This window comes from Rhinoraja longicauda, chromosome 11 (assembly GCF_053455715.1).
Source record: "Rhinoraja longicauda isolate Sanriku21f chromosome 11, sRhiLon1.1, whole genome shotgun sequence".
Taxonomy (NCBI): domain Eukaryota; kingdom Metazoa; phylum Chordata; class Chondrichthyes; order Rajiformes; family Arhynchobatidae; genus Rhinoraja; species Rhinoraja longicauda.
The window spans coordinates 14,143,652-14,163,693 of record NC_135963.1 but is presented as its reverse complement, the minus strand read 5'-3'; the positions used below and the strand labels follow the sequence as shown (position 1 = coordinate 14,163,693).

General features: G+C 46.3%; 2 protein-coding genes across 4 annotated transcripts in view; both read right to left on the bottom strand.

The window, feature by feature from the left end:
- LOC144598040 (uncharacterized) overlaps nt 1-12,228 on the bottom strand; it is a 32,132-nt gene extending 19,904 nt beyond the window's left edge. For 2 of the 3 annotated variants that reach the window (XM_078407912.1, XM_078407913.1), the window contains exon 1: nt 5,151-5,278. The gene's annotated coding sequence lies outside the window, so the exon portion shown is untranslated. Of the gene's footprint in view, nt 1-5,150; nt 5,279-12,127 lie in introns of those variants that run through there. The other variant, XM_078407914.1, reaches the window with a different exon arrangement.
- A 2,001-nt stretch (nt 12,229-14,229) lies between these two features.
- LOC144598038 (palmdelphin-like) overlaps nt 14,230-20,042 on the bottom strand; it is a 40,471-nt gene continuing 34,658 nt past the window's right edge. Inside the window, exon 8 of the mRNA XM_078407911.1 lies at nt 14,230-14,276. Coding sequence (XP_078264037.1) covers nt 14,230-14,276 — 47 coding nt within the window. The remainder of the gene's footprint in view (nt 14,277-20,042) is intronic.

Sequence of the window (20,042 nt, the reverse complement as noted above, 5' to 3'; positions counted from 1 at the left end):
GTGTTTATTAGTTCATAAGTGATGGGAGTAGAATTCGGCCATTCAGCTCATCAAGTCTACTCCACTCCATTCAACCATGGCTGATCTATCTCTCCCTCCTAACCCCATTCTCCTGCCTTTTCACCATAACCCCTGACACCTGTACTAATAAAGAGTCTATCTATCTCTATCTTAAAAATATCCACTGACGTGGCCTCCACAGCCTTCTGTGGCAATGAATTCCACAGAGTCACCACTCTCTGACTAAAGAAATTCCTCCTCATCTACTTCCCAAAGGAACCTCCTTTAATTCTGAGGCTATGACTTCTGGTCCTGGGCTCTCCCATTAGTGGAAACATCCTCTCCACATCCACTCTATCCAAGCCTGGTGTATTTTACATAGCTCGTATTCAGTTAATTATTGGGTGTAATACCACAAAAAAAAGGCAAAGTACAAGATTAGATGGTTGAATCAACAACAATGGACATGAACTTTGTGTCAAACCGTGGCATCAAGACAGTTTGCTTCCGTGAGCAATCGTTTATGGTCCTTGTAACCATGTTGCAATAACTTTGGTTCAAGGACTCCTTTTGAGATTGTTTTATCAATTCTCCTCGGTACTTATTTGTGATTACCAGTGCAAGGTGGTAACCAGTTCAAATACCATGATTATTATGTGACGGCACATTAGAGGGCATGCCACCATTCCAAAAGCCCACATTCGTTATTAAAAAAACATATTAACACATTCAGTGCACGATGCTCTTAGAGTGGCAATTGTTGCTATATCTAGATGCGGCAGCATTGTAAACCCAAATGATCTTCGTACCACAGAAGAAAACCTTTCATGACTGGGGACATTGCAACAATATCTGGTACTTCCGGATCCCTAAAGACTTGGAGACAATTACATCCATGCACTTGTCCACGAGTAGATCTGAACAACAACCGGAGGAGGAGCTGAAAGATGTTTGCACTTCCAATGCAGCTCCATAGTCATAGTGGTTTAGAAGGATGAGAGGGGATCTTATCGAAACGTATAAGATTATTAAGGGGTTGGACACGTTAGAGGCAGGAAACATGTTCCCAATGTTGGGGGAGTCCAGAACAAGGGGTCACAGTTTAAGAATAAGGGGTAGGCCATTTAGAACTGAGATGAGGAAAAACCTTTTCAGTCAGAGAGTTGTGAATCTGTGGAATTCTCTGCCTCAGAAGGCAGTGGAGGCCAATTCTCTGAATGCATTCAAGAGAGAGCTAGATAGAGCTCTTAAGGATAGCGGAGTCAGGGGGTATGGGGAGAAGGCAGGAACGGGGTACTGATTGAGAATGATCAGCCATGATCACATTGAATGGTGATGCTGGCTCGAAGGGCCGAATGGCCTCCTCCTGCACCTATTGTCTATTGTCTATAGTTCAACATTTCAATGCTGGACTTTTACATATATGCAAAGCTGTGAGCAGAAGCAGGCTTTCCTTAGAATTCAATGAGCAGCGCACAAGCATAATAGATAACGTCACCGATAGCCTCAGAATAAAAGGACGTATCTTTAGAAAGGAGATGAGGAGGAATTTCTTACGTCAGTGGGCGGTGAATCTGTGGAATTCATTGCCACAGACGGCTGTGGAGGCCAAGTCAATGGATATTTTTAAGGCGGAGATTAGACAATAGACAATAGGTGCAGGAGTAGGCCATTCAGCCCTTCGAGCCAGCACCGCCATTCAATGCGATCATGGCTGATCACTCTCAATCAGTACCCCGTTCCTGCCTTCTCCCCATACCCCCTCATTCCGCTATCCTTAAGAGCTCTATCCAGCTCTCTCTTGAAAGCATCCAACAAACTGGCCTCCACTGCCTTCTGAGGCAGAGAATTCCACACCTTCACCACTCTCTGACTGAAAAAGTTCTTCCTCATCTCCATTCTAAATGGATAGATTTTTGATTAGGAATGGTGTCAGGGGTTATGTGATGATGGGAGGAGAATGGGGTTGAGAAGGAAAGATAGATCAGCCATGATTGAATGGGAGAGTAGACGATGGGATGAATGGCCTAATTCTGCTCCTAGAACGTATGAACTTATAACTTATCCATTAGACTTCAAAACCTAATGCAGAAGAGGTCCATTCTCCTTCAGCACCCGACCTTAACCCCTCTAAGGCAGAACCTCTAACCTGCAGCCATGTGGGGGTGCCTGGGAGGGAAGGGGAAAGAAAAGCAGCCTGGAGTGCAGTAATAAACTAAAATGTGTATTCACCAGGATTTGAAAAAATCTCAGTATGGGCATTGCATTGCAAACAAAGACCACAAGCAAGCACCTGCTCTAGGATCTCATTTCAATAAAAGATGAAGTATTTTTGTTGTTTTATTCAAGATTTTCAATTTAAGTGCAGTTCAGTGTAGTCTTCTTTCTCATTGGGGAACACCAGATACAGTCAGGTTGGAATCAGGCTGATTTAGTCCCGAAAGTGTGTTGCATGGTTACTTGCATTAAAGAACAAAGCTTCATGCTGGGCTGATTGTGTTTTAATGCTTTTAATGGCATGACCGGCAAAACATTAGACATGCTCTTCTTATAAAGGAGGGTTTAATGAACCACTCTCCCAGTCCACTGGTGCTATTAAGCTGGTGTGGGATTTAGGGAGCAGGGGATCGGCAATGGGCAGAGTAAATCCGACAACTGCTCATGGGCCAAACTTGCAGCAAAGACCTTGAAGAAAGGCAACTGGCTAATGTGATGACATTTTAAAAAAAAACTTTTCTTTAACCAATATAACTTGAAGAGACTTTGAATGCTGCACAGCAAAACTTGATGATCACAGCCTGGAAGTAAACACAAAATCAAAATGCTGCAGATGCTGGAAAGCTGAAACAAAAACAATATACCGAGCAAAGCATAAGTGGTGGAGTAACTCAACAGGTCAGGCAGCATCTCCCTGTGTGGTGGGAATGTATAAGTGACCCTTCTTCAAACTGACCCATATGCCTACAAAAAAAATCCAAGTAAGGTGGTATCCAGAGAGAGAGAGAAATAAAATTAACCGTTCAGGTCCATAACATTGCATCAGAACTGCTGGTCTTCTGTTCTGGTTCCCTGAATCCCAGCCATCAGTGAAAATGCCAGATGGAGGTATACTAAAAATATGTGCACTCAGGTTAGTAATGACATTGTACTATGCACGACAGTGTACTCTGTTTACATCTGTGCACTATGTTTACATATTCTGTTGTGCTGCTGCAAGTAAGAATTGCATTGTTCCATCTGGGACAAACGGCAATAAAACACTCTTGACTTTTGACATTGCAAGGGGCAAATTAACTACCTTTTAGCTGGGGGGCGGGGTGGGGGTGGGGGTGAAGGGAAAGAAAGACCCACTGGACATCGTAAACACAAAAACAAACAAATCCTCACCAGATTGATGCACATCTTAAAGAGAAATCTGCTGCATGTTTACATCGTTCGCTGGTCTGGTATCTCGATAAGTGTGTGTGCCAGAAGTGATTTATTGACTGCATTGAAAGGTAGCAGGGTGAAACTCCTCCCGGGTCTTTAACACAATGGTTGATTTGGAACCCTTTAAAATTTGACCTCGCGTTGGAAAGAAGTTTAGATCGATTGGAGAGGAATTTCAACGTTTTTGGAGGATTAACAGATAGAAACGCTCGCCGGGGACTCGGGTGGGCAGTGTATCCTCGCCGGCAGTCTCCTCACCAGCATCAGGCTTGGCGTTAAACCAACAAACCCAACCAATAATGGCATTGGGACAAGAATTCCTCAGGTTGGTATGCAGAGGCATATTGCAAATCTGCAGTGCACGCTGCAACCTCGAAATGGAAATGCAAACTAGTCTTGCAAAAACTTCCTGCAAAGGATTGATGGGTTGCCACAGAAAATATAGCAATTTCCCCCCCCCCCCCAAACACAGCTATGAGTTGTTGGGAACCAAAGACGATGGGGCAGAATGGGAGATGTGTGCATGTGCTTTAAAATGTGGCACATTCTCGGAATTAAAATCCATATATTCATATAGAAGACCTCAAATTTTGGAAAGGTGTACTTATGAAGCAGATCTGACGAAAGGTCAAGAATTAAGAGTCAATAGTGTTTCATTGTCTTATGTCCCAGACAGAACAATCGCATTCCTACTTGCGGCAGCACAACAGAAGCACAGGGCACGAAAAGGGTCTCAACTTGAAACGTCACCCATTCCTACTCTCCCGAGATGCTGCCTGACCTGCTGAGTTACTCCAGCATTTTGTGAATAGAATGTGTAAACACAGTACTCTGTAAACAATATTATAAAAAAGAAAAAGTTCAGTGCATATCTATATATATATATACACACATACATCTGAAAGGACTCCCCCGTCACCCATTCCCTTCGAGTCTCGCATCATTGTCACCCCATGGGGACCCTGCCCTGGAACCATAGCTCCAACCAGACACCAACCTCCCCTCACACCCCTGCCCTGCTCCCATCTCTCACTCCACGTTAAAACCAAACTCCTTCAATGGAGACACGAGGAACTGGAGATGCTGGGATCTTGAGCAAAGCCCAAAGTGCCGGAGGAACTCAGCAGGGTAGGGGGGCAGAGCAGGGCAGGGGAGCAGAGCAGGGCAGGGGAGCAGGGCAGGGCAGGGGAGCAGAGCAGGGCAGGGGAGCAGGGCAGGGGAGGGGAGCAGGGCAGGGGAGCAGAGCAGGGGAGCAGGGCAGGGGCGCAGGGCAGGGGAGCAGGGCAGGGCAGGGGAGCAGGGCAGGGCAGGGGAGCAGGGCAGGGGAGCAGGGCAGCAGGGCAGGGGAGCAGGGCAGGGGAGCAGGGCAGGGGAGCAGGGCAGGGGAGCAGGGCAGGGGAGCAGGGCAGGGGAGCAGGGCAGGGGGGCAGGGGAGCAGGACAGGGGATGGACAAGGTTTGGACCGTTCTTCATCCCGACCCTGTCCATTCCCTGAGTTCCACCAGCTCTTTGTGTTTTTGCAAAACTCCCCCCAAATCAGTTTGAAAAACTGACCAGCTGGTTCTGGGAGTGATGTTTTGTTTTGAAGGGTCAATTGAATTTAAGTCATTGAGATTGCATCTGCGTAATCCGTGGTGCACAAGATCTTTAAACGTAATTAACCAAAAAAAATAGATCCAGGGTGCCTGCAAAGTGAAGGTGTGTCCTGTGCACGTTCTTACCTCCTACCCAAGTGATGCGGATCGCGGTGGCGGGTCCCCGGGCAACTAGGCTGGACTGGGCAAGCCAGCAGCCCGCTGTGGTCCAGTGCCTTGAACACCACAGCTTGCAAATGACGACTGGGTTTTCCTGCTCACCCACAGCTACGCACCCAGTCAAGGTTGTATCAACGTATCTCCATGGAAACGGCTGAGACTATAGTTGTTGTTTTTTTAAATACATTTCCTACTGCCCTGGGAGTTTGGGTGAAGTTTGCAAAGCACTTTCTCAATCTGAACGTTTGCTACGAGTGGGGCATCTGACCCCCCCCCCCATCCCTCCTCGCTTTAAAAGAAAACAGTTTTAGAAAATGACTATGAGCTGATGGTGATGGGAACACAAGCAATTAGAAGTGGATAGCACAGTGTGATAGCACAGAAACACCAAGTGTGATAGCACAGAAACTGGCCCTTCTGCCCACCTTGTCCATGCTGACCAAGTTGCCATTATCGGCTGGTCCCATTTGCCTGTTTTGCTTTGTATCTATCTATCCAAATGTCTGTATCTAATCCAGACATTGTGTAATTGTGTCCACCTCTGTAGCCTCTGGCAGTTCATTTCAGATACAGAACACCCTTTCAGCGAAAAGAAAAAAAGCACTCAAGGTCACTCTTAAATCTCTCCCCTTGCACCTTAACCCAGTGCCTTCAGGTTTTACAGATTCCTCTACCTTCCCTAATCCCCCCCAAATCCTTGCACATCCCCAATCCTGAGCTTTCCACTCGTCACTTTTGTTGCCTCCATCACAGTGAAGGGGTGTTTGGAGTCACTGTGATGGACGTTTGTGTTGGGGTCATGTGTCTTGTGTTCTTTTTTTTTCGTGTGACTGCTATGTAATTTCGTTCGGTACCTTGGTACCGAATGACAAATAAAGCTCTGTATTCTGTATTTAGTTTCATGTTTCGTGTATCTTGTTGTGTTCTATGACTGTTGGCAGACCAATTTCCCTCCTGGGTTAAATAAAGTTCTATCGCATCGTATCGTACCGTATCCTTCGGCCCAAATCATCTGGGTTGAACAAATGACCTGACTGAGCTGGTTCCACCTGCCAGTGCTTGTCTCATATCCCTCCAAACCTGTCCTATGCATGTACTTGCCCTACTGTCTTTGAAATATCAGAATTGTCCCTGCCTCTCCTACTTCCTCTGGCAGCTCATTCCATCTAAACACCGACCTCCATGTGTAAAGGTTGACCCTCAGGTCCCTTTGAAACCTTTTCCCTTTTACCTTACACCTATGCCTTCCAGTGTTAAATCCCTCTAGCCTGGTAAACAGACTGTAAACTGAATTGAACTATTCACCTTATCTATATCCCTCATGACTTTATATATCTCCATAAGGTTAATACCCCACAACCTCTTGTGCTCCAGAGAAACAAGGTCCTAGCCTCTCCAGCCTCCAATTCAAACCCTCCAGTCTTTCCAATTTAATGACATCCTTCCCAAAGTACGGAAACGAGAACAGCACGGTGTGACCTTACCAATGTTTTGTACAGTTGTACTTTTTGTACTTCTAGTTGAATGCTTTAGCCTTTACTTTAACATTCATGGACAGGACATCACTGAGAATGCAGATATCCCTGGAGCAGATGTTTTGGGGGCCGAAAAAACAAGTAAATCCTGCATTAACTTTGAAGATATCTATATACTAAAACTTTCATTTGTTTGTTTGTTTGTGACTGAACTTCAGCCAAAACGGTACATGAAAGTGTGACAATTTTAGGCCCACCTTACTCACCGTCATCATTTTAATGGTAAAAATGGTAGTTTTATTGAAATTGGTGTTATATTTTTTGAGTTATTCACATTTTAAACGTTTTAAAAAACAGAGCATGTGCAGTTGGGGGCTGGTCCTCATCTAAGATGGCTGCCAGACCAGCGCCTACATTTATGTAAGATGGCCGCTGGGTGACTGCAGGTGTGCAGTTGGGGGGGGGGGGAAGGTCGTCATTTTCGTCATCCCACTTCCCGCCAGACGCCCGTTTGGTTCCGCGGCCCAAGTGGGGGGAGCGTCACCGCCGCCGCCGCTCCAAACCCCGGGCGTCTCCATCATGGCCACCCCCCCCCCCCCCCCCACACTGCCGCTCTAAACCCCAGACGTCTCCATCGCTGCCGCCTCGCTGAGCCCCCGAGCCCCGGGGTCCCCGCTCCGCAATCACCGCGGCTGCTCCCGCTCCAAACCCCGGCCGTCTCCATCATGGCCGCCGCTCCACCCCTCGGGACCCCGCCCCGCCAACACCGCCGCCGTTCCAAACCCCGGGTATCTCCATCAAGGCCGCCACTCCCGCTGTCGCTCTAAACCCCGGGCCTCTCCATCATGGCCACTGCTCCCGCTGCTGCTCCAAACCCCTGGCGTCTCCATCGTTGCCGCCTCACTGAGGCCCAGAGCCCTTGCCCCGCCATCACCGCCGCCGCTCTAAACCCCGGGCATCTCCATCATGGCCGCCGCTCCCGCTGCTGCTCTCAACACGGGCGTCTCCATCGCTGCCGCCTCGCTGAGCCCCGGAGCCCTCGCCCCGCCATCACCGCCGCCGCTGCTGCTCTAAACCGCGGGTGTCTCCTTCACCGCTCAGCCCCGGATCTGCCGCCGAGCAGTTAAAGGGCAGACTAATTAGACCAAGTGGACCCGCTGGGCCCAAACCCCTCCCGCATTCGCGCAGCGCCTGTAAGATTTGAGAAGTTTTCCCTCATTCTGCAATCAACACCAAACTAAAGAGCTGCAGTTTGGACATTTTACACGGGAGACTGGGGCTGATAGGGGAGAAAGGCTACGGTCAGTTTACCAAGGGATGTCACAATCCGTGGGTCCCAAGATGGCCGCGGGAACTCGTGACCAGCCACAAAAGCAAAAACCCCACAGCCCAGTCTCTAGGTTTCTTCAAAGCCACGGCCAGAACAATGGATGGATATTGGCAGTGCAGAAACCCGCGAAACCAGGTCGAAGTCCAGACACTGGGGCGCTGACATCAGCATACTCACAATGCCCCAAGCCGACCTACACAGTTAATCCCGTTAAGGGGGCACAATAGCCCATAGAAACCTACCTGGCAGGTGATGGGAAACCAGTTAAACCCATCACCTCTCAACGAGAAACAGATTAACAGACCGTCTAGCCATCACCGGTACCCCCGGACATAACGCAGATCAGAGAGAAAACTCAAATACCCATCTTTGAAACAAAGAGATCCCGAGATCTGGCAGGAGATAGGACGGGTCAGGATTAGAATAACTGGCCACGACTTTTGGGTTTTTAAAGGAACAGGCACAAGCACAGCACGGAGAACGGAGACTCCGAGAAGAACGGAAGGAAGAAACTCATGGAACAAGCACGACCCTCACGGAAAACAGCGGAGAAGCAGTACGAACAGCCAGTGTCTCCAGTAATAGCCCCATGGTGAGCATGTACCCCGATCCTGCACATCCTGGACATAGTTTTAGTGTAGAGGGGAGGGTGATTTAATTAACGTGGGTGTATAAGTAAATATGTGTTGGCCAATTTTGCGATGTGTCGTATGTTCCCCATCTTACAGTCGAGTATATGTCTTATAGAACTGTGCGTTTATAATTCAGAGTCAAAGTATTCATGTAATTTAATCTATGTCTTATAGAACTGTGCATTTATAATTCAGAGTCAAAGTATTCATGTAATTCAGTATATGTCTGATAGAACTGTGTAAAAGCATTCATGTACAATAGTCCCAAGTGCACAATAAAAGCCTTTTCCGTTTAAACCCTGGTCTTCAAATCTGGTCTGGTTGAATTTTTCTGCACTATCAGTGTCTAGAACCGTAGGGGGTGAGTGGGTCGAACCACTCACGGGGAACCAGTGTGCGCGGCCTGGTCGAGGGACCAGAGCAAGGCACGGGGACCTTAGGTCGGGCGAAAGCTCGGCGCAGAAACCCCTTACACGCCCGATCCCCCTCCGGCCCCCACTCCTCTCCCCCCCTTCCTCTTCCCCGCTCTCCTCTCCTCTCCCTCCATCTCTCCTCTCCCCCTCTCCTCTCCCCCCCTCTCCTCTCCCCCCCTCTCCTCTCCCCCCCTCTCCTCTCCCCCCCTCTCCTCTCCCCCCCCTCTCCTCTCCCCCCCTCTCCTCCCCCCCCTCTCCTCTCCCCCTCTCCTGTCCCCCCCTCTCCTCTCCCCCTCTCCTCTCCCCCCCTCTCCTCTCCCCCCTCTCCTCTCCCCCCCTCTCCTCTCCCCCCTCTCCTCTCCCCCCCTCTCCTCTCCCCCTTCTCCTCTCCCCCTCTCCTCTCCCCCCCTCTCCTCTCCCCCCCTCTCCTCTTCCCCCACCTCTTCCCCCCACCCTCCTCTTCCCCCCTCTCCTCCCACCCCCCTCCACCCTCCTCCCTAGGAGATAGATTTAAACTTTTAAAATGTGAATAACTTTTAAATATATAACACCTATTTCGATGAAACTTCTTCCAATAAGACCACGGGTTGCTTGCGGGGCCGGGCCTTGCAGCTTGCCGGGCCTCGAGTCACCTCACCGCTCGCCGGGCCGGGCCTCACCTCACCTCACCGCTTGCTGGGGCTTGCCTTGCCACTCGCAGGGCCCTGCCTCGCCACTCGCCGGGCCCCTGCTTTGCCACCTGCTAGGACTCTCTGCTCACCGGGCCTCACCTCGCCGCTCCCTGGGCCTCGCCTCGCCGCTCGCCTTGCCGTGCCTCACCTCGCCGCTCGCCGGGACTCGCCTCGCCGCTCGCTGGGCCCCTGCCTCGCCGGGTCTCCCCTCACCGCTCGCCAGGCCTCCCCTCACCGCTCGCCGGGCCTCCCCTCACCTCGCCGGGCCCCTGCCTTGCCGGGCCTCGCCTTGCCTCGCCGCTCCCCGGGCCTTGCCTTGCCTCACCTCACCACTCGATGGGCCTCGCCTCGCTTAACCTCGCCGGGCCGCGCCTCGCCGCTCGCCCGGACCTTGCCTCGCCGCCCGCCCGGGCCTCGCCACGTCGCCTGCCCGGGCCTCTCCAATCGCTGGGCCTCGCCTCGCCGCTCGCCGGGCCTCGCCTCGCCGCTCCCCGGGCCTTGCCTCGCCGCTCCCCGGGACTCGCTTCATTGCCCACCCGGGCCTCGCCTCGCCGCCCGCCCGGCCTCTCCAATCGCCGGGCCTAGCCTCGCCACTCCCCGGGCCCCAGGCCTCACCTCGCCTCGCCGCCCCCCGGTCCGTTGTGAATTGCTGTTGAAGACCACATGGAACGAGAAGAAATGACAAAGAAAGAAGGTTGGGAAGATAGTGGAAGATCTTCCAGGTATTTTTGAAACCAACGTTCTGGGACGAGTGTATACCGTTTCTCCAAGATGTGGTGACCTCTACTTCTTGAGACTGCTTCTCCATCACGTAAAAGGGCCAGTATCTTCGATTCATCGAGGACACATGACGGACATATTCTTCCTTCCTTCAAAGACGCCTGCATAGAAAGAGGTTTGTTGCAAACTGACGACCATTGGCAACGGGCGATGGAAGATGCTGAGCGGACAAGACTCCCTGAAGCAATGAGAGATTTGTTTGTTTTGCTGACGATTGCTGAGATCAACACTTCTCGACAAATATGGGATCGCTTCAAGAATTCAATGTCTGAAGATTACCTTCAAAGAGAATGGAGAACAATCGATGATCCAAATATCATGATTGATGAAAGGCATCATGATCAGGCTCTGTTGTGTATTCAAGACAAGCTTGTGAATTACAACAAGACACTGGGATACTTTCATGTGTCACTACCAAGACATGGAAGGATGAACCTTGATGGTGACAATCCAGAATTGCTGAGTGAACTGCAGTACAATAGACCTGAACAACAGTGATTTGTTGAAGAGGAGCCTCTGCTGAATGCTGAGCAAAGAGCAGTGTATGACCATGTGTGCAACTGCTTGGAAAGGAATATTCCTTCAATGTTTTTCATTGAATACAGAGCTTTATTTGTCATTCAGTACCAAGGTACCGAACGAAACTACATAGCAGTCACACAAAAAAAAAAAAAGAACACAAGACCCCAACACAAACGTCCATCACAGTGACTCCAAACACCCCTTCACTGTGATGGAGGCAACAAAACTTCCACTCTCTTCCCCACGCCCATGGACAGACAGCTCGTCCCCGACCGACCCGCACAGTCCCCGCAAGGGGATGGGAGTCCCCGCGGCCGAGCTGCACAGGGCGCTGAAACGTCCCGCGGCCGAGCCGGGCGATTGAAGGCCCCGCGGCCGAGCCGCACCGGGTGCTGAAACGTCCCGTGGCCGAGCCGGGCGATGTTAGGTCCCACGGCCGAGCCGCGCCGGGCGATGTTAGGTCCTGCGGCTGAGCCGCACCAGCGATGTAAAGTCCCGTGGCCGAGCCGCGCCGGGCGATGGAAGGCCCCGCGGCCGAGCCGCACCGGGCACTGTTAAGTCCAGCGGCCGAGCCGCACCGGGCGATGGAAGGCCCCGCGGGCAATGGAAGGCCCCGCCGGGCACTGATACATTGATACACCAGCAGGAATGCGCAAAACAATTCTCACCAATTTGATCCTCTCCAAAGCTCGAGGTCAAGTTGATGTTGCTTTTGCTGTAGCATCCTCTGGTATAGCAGCTACATTGATGCCTGGTGGAAGAACTGCACTTTCTCGATTCAAGATACCCATCGAAGTGACCGATAATACCATGTGCAACATTGAGAAGAACTCCAACATGGTTCATTTGATCAGGAGTGTGAGACTGATTGTTCGGGATGAGTGCCCGATGATTAGGAGGGAGAGCTTTGAAGCGGTGGACAGAACTCTTCGACATCTATGCAAAAAGAACGACGAGCCTTTTGGCGGCATTCTTACCATTTGTTGTGGCGATTTTCGCCAACTCCTTCCTGTTGTGAAAAGGGGAAATGATGCTGATGTTGAAAATTCCTGCATCAAGAAATCCTATTAACATTCAAATTGTTACATTTTGTTATTCACATTTTAAACTTTAATAAATACCTTTTCCACTTGCTGTGCCCGTCAGCCGCCCATGCGCAGTAATACCTCCATGTTTGACGTCACAATGGAAACTCGACGGGCGGGAATGGTGACGCCACCAGAGAGCCCCTAAGAACGGAGGGGGGGGGGGGATAAGGGGGGATGGAGTGGGTGACTGGGGGGTGGGAGGGGAAGGGGGGAGTGGGTGGGGAAGAAGAGGGGATGAGGGGATGGAGTGAGGGAGGGGAGGGTGCTAGACCAATGCAAAAAAAAACACAATTTTAAAGAAAAATCACGATTTTCATTGAGATTTTTTTTTTAAAGCCATTTATGTTAAAGAATAAAGTGTGATTTTTCCCCCCCACATCATAATGGCAACCCAATGAGTTGTGAGCCCAACGGGTCGACTTGGTCTAGTGTTAAACTATTTAGCATGCACTCACCAAACTAAGGCTTCACATCCAGGGTAAAATTCTGGATCTTTTTTCATTTCCACCAAGTGCAGATCAATTTAATAGCACAGTGTTGGTTCATCAGCTGTAGGGAGCTATAGATGGTAATAAGTAGGAGGATTCTTCCTTCGTACTGAGCTGAAGACTTATGAAGTCATGGTGTATTGAGGACCGTGGATCGATATCAGTGGATATTTTTAACGGGAGGGATAGATAGATTCTTGATTAGTACAGGTGTCAGAGGTTATGTGGAGAAGGCAGGAAAATAGGGTTAGGAGGGAGAGAGGGATCGGCCATGATTGAATGGCGGAGTAGACTTGATGGACCGAATGGCCATGGTGGGCCGAAGGGCCTGTTTCCTAGCATTTTGGGTTGGGATTCTTCTTCAGATAGAGTTTGGTGGGGGGGTGTGGGGAAACTGGGAGAGAGGAAGGGCAGCACAAAGCTTGGCAAGTGATAGGTGGATACAGGTGAGTGGGTTTGATAGGCAGATAGTTTCATTGCTCTATCTAGGGCATATGACAATAAAACACTCTTGACTTGACAAAGGCCAGAGATGAAAAGACAAAAAGTTTGAGAAAAGGATAAAAGCGGTGTGAATTATGAAGCCAAAGGAAGGAACATAGATTGAAGTGGAAGGGGAGAAATGTGTGTGAGTCTGGGCAGGGCACGGGGAAGGGAGGAGGCTATTTGTAGGTTAATTGGAGAATTAAATGTTCACACCATAAGGTTGTAAGCTACTCTACTAAGGAACAGTGGAGTATGAGGTGCTGTTCCTCAAGTTTGGCCTCACTTTGGCAATGGAGAAGACTCAGGATGGAAAGGTCAGTGCATGAATGGGAACAGAAGTTAAATTAGTTAGCAACTGGGAGATCCAGCAGGCCTTGGGCTAACGTTCAGTGAAACGGTCGCCTGGTCTGCGCTTGGTCTCGCCGTTGTAAAGGGTGTCAGAATGCATTAACCTTGATTTACATGTTGAGAGTCACATTTACTTCATTGGCTACAGACTGTAATGTTCCTCAGCTTCAAGTCAGTCAAAATTAGTCCTCAAGGATTATGGAAAGAACGTGGGAATTTGGTATTAAGATAAGAGAAGGAACCATAATGGAGCAGAATCAAAGGCCAAATTTCAGTTTTTGCTACCGAAGTGTCAGAGTTAAAAGCCTCTATGATTGTAGGAAAATAGTATATTGTTGATACAGCAGTTCCAAAATGGGAATGCATTGAGTTGCCATCAATTCATTGCGTTGCTACGATTTTGAAACTCTGAATCCTTTGTCAAGATTTGTGAAAAATGCACGAAACTGATAGTGTTGCCGGGAGTATTTTTATTACTTAAGAATACATAGAACACAAGTGAATAGTAGTTTCAAAGACTAACAAAAAGCAAAATGCAGTTTTACAACGGCTAATTGAACCAACTATTGCTTTTCTGTTAAAACAGAGAATGCAAATATTCTGATAACATTGTTATATTTGGGTAAATGATGGCTGAAAGAAATGCAGTGGATATCACAATTGTGATGTATAGATGTGGCAGATGAGCAGTTGAAGCATAATAACTCTGCTGGATGGTGGTCTTCACTTGTCCGTCCCGTAATTAAGAAGCTACAATACCTCCCACAGTTCCTGGTAGAAGTATTGACCAAGCTGCACATGAAAGGCTCCACGTCACATCAGCACTTTTTTACCGAGGCTGGCCATTTTAGTTCCTAAGGCTGTTGAATGAAGGGAAAACAAACATATTTATTGTGACTTTTTTTTCTAGGACATTATTAAACTTAACTACATTTTGAAATTTAATGGCATAAGAAGAAATATACATACCACAGCAATAGGCTGATGCCATAAGCACGTTATTAGTTGTGAAAAGCTGCCATGCATTTAGAGCACAGAAAGGATATGTGCAAATGTATTAGTGTATTAGATTAGTAGAGGCTGAATTTCCTGCTGCAACAGGGAACATTAATATATCCTCAGTTCCTGTTAATACAAAAATATTTCCAGTACATAAAATCTTCAATTCTTACATGGGTACATTGATTCTGTAATGCTCCAGGTGAAAGTTCACGCACACATTTACAATATCATTGAGAAACAAGGAAGTGCAGATGCTGCTTTACACAAAAGGACACAAAGTGCTAGAGTAACTCATAGATCAGGCTGCATCTCTGGGGAATAAGTATAGGTGGTGTTTTGGGTTGGGCTCCTTCCTCCGATCCAAAACTTCACATGTCCATGTTCTCCAAAAGTGTTGCCTGACCTGCTGAGTTACTCCAGCAATTGTGTCCTTTACAATAATATTGACATTTTCATTGAAACACTACTTAAAATAGCAAATTGCCCACGGTGAAAATGTCCATCTGCATGTGCCTGACTCTGTCAGTTAAAATTGAATACCGTATCATGTTTTTGGGTTATCAGAAATGATGCCACTTTGCGTTGAACGGTATTTGTAAGCCACCACCAGTAACCATGGTACTAATTAAGGTATATATCTCAAAGTCACTATGGTGTGTGACAGGGAGCTGGAGAGGCAGTTAAATAAATAAATACCAGATTTTGGAGAAAATAAAAAGGACCGTTGAAAGCAATGACCATGAAATAACAGCTTTCTCATCTTTTTTCCCCCCACTAATATCATACAGGGAAGGGTATGTAATGCCCTTACTTGGACTGGCTCACATGTGAAGGCAAACTCACAGCAATCTGGTTGATTATTAACTGCTCTCCATATTAACTAGTTGTATCAAATCGCGGTGTTTACTCCCACATATTTACAATGATATTATTATAAGACTTATAACAAAATTTCTTTGAAGTTATGTTTCAAGTCAGAAAACAATCAAGTGATAATTGTTAATTTATTGCAATAATCCTAAATGTTTTTATTTGACTGTTTAAAGGCAAATGGGAAATTCAGAGAAAGAATACAATTTATTGCTTGTAAAAAAATGATAGTTACGATAAGTTACGTGCTATTATCTCTGCACAAAGCCGAAAGATAACATCCAAATTATCGTGAAAAGAGATATAACATTATTTTCAACTTAACAATGTGGAAAGTCGTCTCCAATACGATTGTGTTTACAACAGTTTAGTTTAATTTATTGTCACGTGTACAGAGGGTACAGTGAAAAGCTTTTTGTTGCATGCTATCCAGACAGCGGATAGACAATACATGATTGCAGTAGAGCCATCCACAGTGAATAACGTTTAGTGTGAGATAAAGTCCAGTAAAGTCCGATTAACGATAGTCCGAGGGTCTCCAATGAGGTAGATGTAACTCAGGACCACTCTCTAGTTAGTGATAAGATGGTTTAGATGCCTGATGGGAAGAAATTATACCTGAATCTGGAGGTTTATAAAACTGAACATATCTTTCCACTAATTTCCTTTTAATATAGGGACCAATCTTATTTTCCAGAGAAACGGCGCTCTAACTTTACGCACGAATAATGGAAAGAAAAAGAAACACATTGTAGATCATTAATGTTGCCATCTATAAGCAGGAACATACTGGTCTATAAAAGCAGGTGCTGCAAGATAAAATTGTGCATTTTAAGCTGTACGTGTAAGCTTCTTAAAGGATTGAACGGAAGCTTAAAATGAATATTGCATGTCTTTTACAAAAGGCATGCCACAACCTGCACCAATAGTTTGCACAATAGTGTATTCTTTGGAAAGATTATGTAATACTTAATATAATATAATAAAAAGACAGAATTATGGAAGTGGACAGGGACAGTGATAGTGGGGTGGCACAGTGGCACAATGGTAGAGTTGCTGCCTGACAGCTCCATAGACCGGGGTTTGATCCTGTTTATGGGTACAGTCTGTACAGAGTTTGTACACAGTCCCTGTGGGATAACATAGAACGAGTGTATGGGTGATCTCTGGTCAGTGTGGACCCAATGGGTTGAAGGGCCTGTTTCCACGCTGTCTCTCTAAACTAAACTAAACTAAACTAAACTGAACTAATAGACTTTTATTTTCTCAATCACTACCAAATCCAGGCAAAGTGTAGGTTACAGCTCTTTTATGTCTACCTGGTGTACATATTCTGTCCATTCTTGTGGTGAAGGGGGATTGAGTGTAAAGGGAAGGTATATAATTTTCCAGGCCAGTCTAAAAGCTCAGAGGAATAATTATTCGAACATACACACAGATGCAGGAGCTTGTGTCTTTGCAAAGTTGGGTCTTCCTCTGCCTTCTCAATCCATGAGGCCATCCTGAAAACCCTAATCTTACTAATGAATTGAGTGCTGGGATTGTTCCTCCTGAGACTGCACCCACACCAGCCAGCCAGCCAAATGATCTTTCAGATGAAGGAACCAAATTGGAGCTTGTAACTGAGTCCAAGGCATTAAAATTACCCAAAACCCTGTATGTCTAAAGTTTAAAGTAAAGTCTACTACCTTTGCTCCTCTATTTGTTCAAATTCCAACCTCTACATTAGATCAAGACTGTATTTACTAATAATCTATTGTTGTGCTTTGTAATGAACTTAAGTTATTTAATGGATGAAAATCATGTTAAATTGAAAATAGAAATAAAATGTTGATGATAATCAATTGAAGAACACAAAATGCTGGAGTAACTCAGCGAGTCTGGCAGCATCCCTGGAGAACATGGATAGGTGATGTTTCGGGTCGGAACCCTTCTTCAGATTGATTGCAGAGGTGGGGTTAAAGAAAGTTAGCAGAGTGGAGGGGCAGGTTAAAGCATGGCAGGTCAGAGGTGAACACAGGCAAGGGGGTGTATTGATAGGTAGATGGTTGGACAAGGCCAGAGATGAATACACACAAGATGTGAGAGAAGAAAATAGAGAGTTGCAAATTGTGGAGCTGGAGGATTGATGAGGTGCAAATTGTTTAGGAATCAATTGGTTTGTTACATCTGATGCTGTTTGGAGGAAATACTCTTTTCATAGAAGATATTCACAAATACATGGTAAAGGTGAAATCTTACAATAATTATCGTTTAAAAAAAACTCATTTTGACATGATTTAAACATTGCAATCCAAATGCAATAGAAAGTAGAAATATTTTCTAAGCAATTAATCATCTTATGTAACACAAAAGTACCTTATGTATTTATTTAGGTTGTATTAGATTCATGGAGGTATATCAATTGTGCAAAATATTTCATATTGATAATTTAGAAATAACTGAATAATATTAAGCTCAATCTTTACAGAAATACGGTTAACATTTTTTTTCAAATAACCATCAGGCAGTAAGACAAGAATAGGAAGAAATTAAACGAATAAATATTTATTTACAGAAAGGCAAAAACATGGAAGGTTATTTTAACAAGACATTGAGGTTAGTGCTACTATGTTCAAAATATAGGTCTGCAGCTGAATAGCAGAATTCAAAAGTAGAAAACTAAAAGGGAATAGTTGTATGGATTTGCTGTTCATATCAAACAGTAATGATTGCAGAAATATTTTAAGGGTGATAAATTCTAAAGTGAAAAGTTGAATAAGGATAACAAGTACTCAATATTATAGAATTAATATTTTATTATTAGAAGTTATCATTGGGTCAAATATTCAATCATTGGAACATGTCCCATAAAATATGAAGGTTATGGTTGATCTGTACTTCATATTGTGTTGAACCTAACCCTTCACTAAAAGGCACTGTCAAGCCCAGTTTTAAAATGTTCGGTTTATCCAGCCTTAACTGCTTTTTGGTCGAGAAAGTTCCAGATTTTTACATCCAACGCAAAAAGAACCACTTGCTGCCACCACCCTTGGTGCCATTGAGCCACTGAGTCTTACAATGCGGAAACAATCCCTGAGCTCACCTATTCCTTGACCATCATCGAGCAACTGCATCAATGCCATCTACAAACCCGTGATAAGCAACATTCTTGGCTTCTTGGTTTTTGGTCCTCCAAAATATTCCAGATGGAATTTAAACTGGAGGCGGCCGAGTATGGACTTAAGCAAGAAGGGCTTCTTGGAGAAGAAGAGCTACCTTATATTGAGTTGCGTCTGGTTGAGTAGCTATAGTAGGGTGAAGACTATTCCATGCATTTCCATGTGCCAATGCAGTCGCTTATTTCAATAGTCAACAGTGTTTTATTTGTCACACATGCAACTGCACAGTGAAATTCTGTTTGCATATTTACACTTGCGGGTGCCGACATTAATGGCGGCATTGTCCAAAGTCCAAAGTGTGGTCGGTGTACCGGGGCAGTTCCGACGTCACTCTCCTCATAGTCCAGCCATCTTTGTGTCCCGGGGATGCCTCCTGCAGCCGAATTAAAGGTGCTGGAGGCATTACCCAGCTGGAGGCGTTGCCCCTCAGCTTCCTCTTGAATCTTTCAATCGAGATACTTGTTAAATGTTGCAAGACTATCTGCCTCCATCACCTCATCGAGCAGTGCATTCTAGATTCCAGCTACCCACTTTTAGGGTGGAAAAGATCATCTTTAGAGATGTTTCCTGGCCCGCTGAGTTACTCTAGTACTTTGTGCCTATCTTTGGTATAAACCAGCATCTGCAGTTTTTTGTATTTATCTGTGTTGTCACCTTCAGGGATAAAAGGGTGGACAATTTGGAGCCATAGAGTAATAGAGTACAGAAACAGGCCTTTTGACTAAACTCGTACATGCATACCAAGATGCTCCATCTTAGATAGTCCCATTTGCCTGTGTTTGGCCCATATCCTTCCAATCCTTTCCTATCCATGTACCTGCACCAGTGTTTTTAAAATGCTGTTATAGCATCTGCCTCAACTACTCCCATGGCAGCTCATTACTGATACCCATCAGTCCATGAGTGAAAACGTTGCCCCTCAGCTTCCTCTTGAATCTTTCCCCTCTCACATTAAATCTGTGGTTCTTGATTCCCCTACTCTGGGTAAAAGGCTCTGCACATTAACCTTATCGATTCCCCTGATGATTTTATACACTTCTACAGGATCACCCCTCAAACTCCTGCGCTCCAAGGAATAAATTCTTATCCTGGCTAACCACTCCCTATAGTTCAGGGTTTGAGTCCTGGCAACAGGAGGGTAAATCTTCTCTGCACTCTTTTCAGCTTAATGACGTCTTTCCTACAGCAGGGTGACAAAAACTGATGACAAAGCTCCAAATACCGCCTCACCGACGTCTTATACAACTGTAACAACATTCCAACTTCTATACTCAATACCTTGACTGATAGGGTAATTTGGTCACCTTTCCTTACGGAAAGATTTACATGGAGGGACTAAAGCACATTCGACCGGATTCGATCTAGCTTTGCAGATGTGCCTTGCTTGGCAAAATGGAGTAGACTTGCCCTTCAATCTGAATGAGATGTGATCATATTGTAACAGAATGAGATGTGATCATATTGAGGCAAACAAAATAGTTAAGAGGGCTTGACACAGAGTAGATGTGAGAATTACCAGTCAGTGGCAGGTAATTTAAGAGAGAGCTGGATAGAGCTCTTAAGGATAGCGGAGTCAGGGGGTTTGGGGAGAAG